General features: G+C 47.7%; 1 protein-coding gene across 1 annotated transcript in view; it reads left to right on the top strand.

Annotated features, from left to right (window-relative positions):
- The first annotated feature begins 2,330 nt into the window (after positions 1 to 2,330).
- The window catches only part of CUX2 (cut like homeobox 2), a 171,794-nt gene continuing 168,038 nt past the window's right edge, over positions 2,331 to 6,086 (top strand). The window contains exon 1 of the mRNA XM_032595350.1: positions 2,331 to 2,372. Within this exon, the coding sequence (XP_032451241.1) occupies positions 2,331 to 2,372 (42 nt within the window). The remainder of the gene's footprint in view (positions 2,373 to 6,086) is intronic.

The raw sequence follows: 6,086 nt of genomic DNA, 5'->3' as shown, positions 1-6,086 counted from the left end.
GTTGATTGGCACCCGCTCTCTAGACTTCGTTTGGGGATGAGAATGGGGCCAGGGCAAGAATGAGGTGTGGAGCCACCAGCCAGTGGAACAAGCTCTGGCCACCATACCATACAGTCAGGTCACCTGGGTTCAGCCCTGCTGTGACATTTGAGACAAGTGTCCTGACCTCCCTGGGCACCCATGTGAAAGGCTCTAGCCTGGGCTATAGAAAGCCACAGAGGTTGGGGCTGCAGCTGCCGGGACTCCTGCACCCCTCTTTTCCTCCCCTCCCCTAACAGCAGCCACAGCCAGGCAGGCTGGCCGGCGGGAGGGGCTTGGCATGAGGACCAGCAGATGCCAGTCTCGCTCTGTGCACAGATGTATCTGCCAGTTTCTGATGGGGAGAAGCGATCTGGGAGTCGCTCACTTCATTGATAATTAAATTCAAATTAAGAGAGATTTGCATTTATCAAAAGCCTGTTTGACAAGGTGTCACTGTTCCCATCCAGCACCCGGGCAGGCGCTGGGGAGCCTGGGGAGTGGGCAAGGGGAGGTGCAGCTTCGTGAAGATAGGGAGGGAGCGATGGGTAGGGGCAGGGAAACGGGAAGAACAGCAGAGAGGCTGCCTGTCAGCCCTTCATTATCACAGAGGGTCATGGCTCAGTGGTAAATGGGATGAAACACTGTGTGGCCTTCATCAGACTGCTTAACCTTTCTGAACCTCACTTCTACACGGTAGCCCCCAGGGGCTCCTTCCAAAGAGATGGACTGCTGTTTGGCATTGGGTTAGGCTAGGAATCCCCAACCCTGCCACCCTTCTCGGCTGGAAGCCGGAGGGCCACAGATCTACGGGGGGTGTTGGTGGTGCCCCCCAGCTCCCCTCCTCAGCTAGTGCTGCCAGCTGCTGGTGAGTTGGCTGATGGTAGCTCCCTGCTGTTTCCTTGCCAGGGGATTCTCAGCCTCCAGGAGTGCTTGCCCAGACACGTTCTGTCCCACCCCGCTCTGGGGGCTGACCAACTGATTCAGGGGACCAACAGCCCTGCCCCCTTCCTTCCAGGCAGGACTGTCCTATGGTACCATTCACCCTTCAGAGCTCCCCCTCTGAACCCACCTCTCTGCCCAGCTTCTGCCCCTGCCCCTGCCTGCCTCCCTCACTCCCTCCAGCTTCCTTCTGAGTGTCTTACTTCCATGAGTCATCTGTATAAGAATCCCCACCTTAGGTTCTGTTTGTAGAGCACCTAACTCAGGACAGAACTCAGTCTGGGCTCAAGTCCTGTCTTCAGTGCTGTGTGATCTCCAGCAGGCTGTCAGCCTCCCTGAGCCACATGGGGCACATGAGGATAAGATAGGCCCCACATCTGGGATGCCTGGGTGGCTCAGTCAGTTAGGTGTCTGACTCTTGATTTCAGCTCAGATCATGATCTCATGGTCATGGGATTGAGCCCCATGTCAGGCTCCACGCTGTCAGAATTCCTGTTTGGGATTCTCTCTCTCCCCTTCTCTCTGTCTGCCCCTCCCCTCTGTCTTGCATGCACATGCTCTCAGTCTCTCAAAATAAATAAGTAAGCATCCAAAAAAAAAAAAAAAAAAGATAGGCCCCCCTTCTTAGGGTTCTTTTCTAGGATCACAGAAAATTGTGGATGTGACATCCCTTCTTGTCAACTGGAGGCTCTCTTCAGAGACAAAAAGGATCCTGTTGGTCTGAGGGGTCCAAGTGTGCTTGGTAGGAGGAGAGAGGAGAGGTTTTGGGGAGCAGAAAAGAGAGAGGTATGTGCTGGGACATTTTCTGCCTCCCTGGGTTGGGATAGGCTACAGAGAGTGGACGTTGCAGGCCTGGTAAGAAAAGAATAGCAAATGGCATTTGTGGCAAAGACAACTACACGGGCAGAGCCTGGGGGTGAGATACCCAGAGAAGGTCGTGGAGGTGGAGTATCAAGTCAGGTTAGGGGTTCAGTGGGAGAGGGAGGTGGGCAAGGCCATGAGGTTGTGATGGGTGGGTGGCCCAGACTTTGTCTTGAGTGCAGTAGGGGCCATGGCTGGGTTTTGAGCAGGAGGTAGTACTGTGTTTTAGATTTTAGAAGGGAATTTAGATTTTAGACATCTTGGTAGAGGCATCCCTCCTTCTGCTCCTTGAGGGAGATACTCTTTGTGGTTAAGTGAGCAGACTTTGGATACAGACACCTATGCCTGCCACTTCTTGTTCAAGAACCAGATAAAGTATTTGCCTTTTCCTCAGTTTCCCCACCTGTAAATTGGGCATGATGCTATCTCCTTGGGGCAAACAAGACTATTATACAAATGACTGACATTTGCTGGCCTGCTGCATGGAGAAGAGTTTAGAGGGGCCCAGCATGGAGGTGGGAGCCCAAGGAGAAGCTGGGCCCATGATCCAGGTGAGAGATTGTAAAGGGCCCAGTGAACACAGCTGTGAGGATGGGGGTGCACAGTGGGGAGATTCAAGAGATGTCTAGGTAGCAGAATGTTGGGGATTTAGTGACAGATATACAGAAGAGAGAGCGATGGTCAAGGACAACTCCTAGCATTGGAGGCCTAGGTAGGGGATGGAGTCCGTCCTGAGATGCAGGAATGTCCTCACACCCCTTGGAATCCTCCAGGTAAGGAGGTCAGTGCTCATGTTGGGGAGCAGTATAACCTTCACTTGCTGTGTGATTATGGGCACATAATCTCTTCATCTCTGGTCCTTATTTGGTCATCTAAACAATTGTAACGTCCCTCCTGCCACTGACCGTCAAAGCGTCTATGTGGTAGGCAAGATAAAGAAATGTCATCACCATGGATATTTCTCTAAGGAAGTGAAGTCTGGCTGTAGCAAGAAACACCAAAGTCAGACTCCAGGAGGAACAGTCTAGATAGTGGGTCTCTGGGCAGTTGTGAAATTCCCGTCCCTGGGAGACCCAGTGATCCAGGAAAGGAGCCCCTGGACACCTGGTTCAGCAGCAGGGTTATGTTCGGAAATACTGGCTGTTGAGGTCATTGTTACTGAAATTGTTGCCTTTCAAGCTCTGCGTTGGGGCAAAGCCTCTGGATCCTCCAACGGTGCTCTTCTGTGGCAGTGGGAGGTCCTGGCTTTATCTGATCTATTTCCCCCCCTCATCTCAAGACCAGCCGGATTGCTTCTCCTTCCTTGGGAGGCTTTTGTATTGTGGCAAAGAAAACCTGATATAAGAAAATCTGTTATACAAAGTGGATAAACAAAGGGATGGCTATAAGCATTGCACAGGCTCATCCATTCCTTCCACAGTGCTTAGCTTCCCAAGGTCATTTCAAAAGGATAAGATTTGAGAAGAATGGTTTCCTGTAAGAAACTGCCTACTGTGTTAAAGGCATGGGCCCACCTTCATTCTGCTGAAGGGTTGTTCATAGTTACAAGTCCTAGGTGTCAAAATCAGACAGACTTGGGTTCAAATCTTGACTCTGCTTTGAATTAGCTGTGTGACCTTAGGTAAGTCACTTGACCTCTCTGAACCTCCATTTTCTTAAATGTAAAATGGGAATATGAACACAGGAGTTGGGAGAAGCAGTGAGGTGGTCTTGGAGCCAAGTCTAGAGTAAATGTCAGTATTTGGCATTTCCAGTAACTTCTCTGTTCTTTTCATCCCTATTCTGGTTCAGCTCCCTGTCCCTCACCTTGCTCCTTGTAGAAAATTTTCTAGTCTTGAAATGGTCTTTGTCAGCTGTGCTTACAAAAGCAGCAGAAGAGTTGGGGTGAGCTGGAAATGTACTCAACAACTTCCGAGCACCCATGTAGGGCTTTCGAGGGGCCCGATTTCCTGAGCAGAGGAGCAAGAACAGCAAGTCCAGGATTGTGTTGATTGGGGACAGTTGGTATGGAGGCAAGTCTCACTTTCCCATCAATACTGTAGATTGAGCTGGCAGCAAAGAGATTTTTGGAGTTTTACTGAGGCTTTTCTTAAAAAAAAAAAAAAAAAAGGTTTATAATACAACCTGTCAAATTGAGAAGTCCCTCTTGATACAGAAAAATGTATACAGAAGGTAATTTTAGTTTCCCAGCCATGGTGAAGGCAGGTCTTCAGAAGTAGTCAGCTATCAGCTTTGTGGCTGGGTGTGCCCTCCTCTTTCATATTAATAGGTTTCATCCAGTTGATGGTCTCTATTTACCCACAAAAACAAAAAACAAAACAAAACAAAACCGCCACAGCTAAATATAGCCCCTGCACAGGTAGCCTGAGACAGTCTTAAGTTAGGGGAACAAGGAGGGCAGGATTGGGTGGAGATTTTGTGCATAATTGGAATGTGAGAATTTGCAGTTCTTGTCCTACTTGGCTGGGGCTCCAGGGCTGCAGAGATCTCTGAAGTGACCTCAAAAAGCTGTGTGACCTTGGTGGGTTATACCTCCTCTCTGAGCTTCAGTGTTCTCCTCTATAAAGTAGCATCATATCTTTTTATGATGTTTCAGGTTTGACTTCCATGGCTCAGTTTTCCCACCTGGGTACAGTGCCTGAGGAGTAGGATCGTGTGACACCTGTGGGACATATTTCTCCATTTTCATTTTTATCATCTCAAGAGATGAAAGGAGGTATTACATGAAGGGAGATCTTCTTTGTTGGTTGCCAAGCCTTGATTTCTTAGATCCTTAGAATTAAAATTATAACTTAAACCTGTATCTAGGTACAAATTAGGGCTCAGGTTGCGCCTTAGTTCAATGATCTCCACCCCCCCCCCCCCCCCCACCAATCACACACAGACACCACTTGTCTTGGTAGAAGTGTCCTTCCTCTCTCTTCAAGGAGACAATCTTTTTTTTTTTTTTTTTTTTAAGTAGGCTCCACACCCAATTGTGGGCCTCAAACTCACGAACCTGAGATCAAGAGGCTCACGCTCTACTGACGAGCCAGCCAGGCGCTCTGCAAGGGAGGACCATCTTTTGTAATTATAAGTGAGCAGGCTCTGGACACAGATACCTGTGCCTGCCACTTGTTTGATAACCCAGGTTAAGTATTTTCTTTCTCCAAGCCTCAGTTTCCCTATCTGTAAAAGAGCATGTTACCATCTCCTGGGCTAAATGAGATGATAATAAAAATATTATTGGGACTTGCTCTCTTTTGGCCTTGTGCTAAGTACGCATCATCTAAGTATCTAAGTAAGTATCTAAGAACAGTCCTGTGAGATGGGTACCTATATTATCCTCATCTTTCGGTGGGGGAACCTGAGGCTCATAGTGGTAAAAGTAATTTTCTCCAGGTCACATAGCAAGTAATAGTAGAGTTAAGTCCCAGCTCTGGGCAATTTCAAAGTATGGGCCCTTGAGCTCCCCAAGTTATATGACCTCCTAATAAATGTCAAGGTCTCAGCTCCATGCCTGGTATGTAGTAAGCACCCAGTAAATGTTGGCTGCAGTGACCATGGCAACGGTGGTGATGCTTGGGCAACCTTTGCTTGGGGGCAGGGGGACAGAATGGAGGATGGATTTCCCGGCGAGTTCTATCATGGATTCATAAATTTCCATCAGATTTCCAAATGGGAAGTCTCACACTGAGATGAGCCACATGCAAAGTACAGCCTTCCCATCTAGAATAAAAGGGATATATTTATATATACACGCTCACACTTTGGTATCTCAGAAGCCAGGCAGAATATTGTAAAGCAATGTACAATGGCATAAAATATCGTCCCAATTTAATCCATCTATCTAGTGTTCCATCTAATTACTATATTAGAAAAGTCTTCAGACCATGTATTGAACATTATAAATGGGAATAAAATGATTCTGGTAATGGCTTAATAAAACAGGTGAGGTAGCTCCGTCTGTCTGCCTGTATCCTTGGACCATGGCCAGATTGATTTGTCAGGGAAGGGGGAAAAAAAAAGAAAGAAAAGAAATGGGCTTGTGTTGTTGTACTTTGGAGATTGTCTCCATTAGGGGCCTTTGATTTTATTCTTGTTTTTCCTTATGAGAAGTGGTTATCGGTTCCTTTTGTTAACAGCAAAATATGTAGAACTGATGGAAAAACTGACAGCAGCCGTTTCATATTTTATAAAAGCCGCTCCCAGCTTGTAATTGCCGGTTGGGATGAATTGAGGAAGTCTGAAACTCCTGGTGAATTTGCAGATGATGGCTGCAGTCT

The sequence above is a fragment of the Lynx canadensis genome, chromosome D3 (genome assembly GCF_007474595.2).
Source record: "Lynx canadensis isolate LIC74 chromosome D3, mLynCan4.pri.v2, whole genome shotgun sequence".
In the NCBI taxonomy this organism is placed as follows: domain Eukaryota; kingdom Metazoa; phylum Chordata; class Mammalia; order Carnivora; family Felidae; genus Lynx; species Lynx canadensis.
This window is presented reverse-complemented; position numbering and strand designations above follow the sequence as displayed.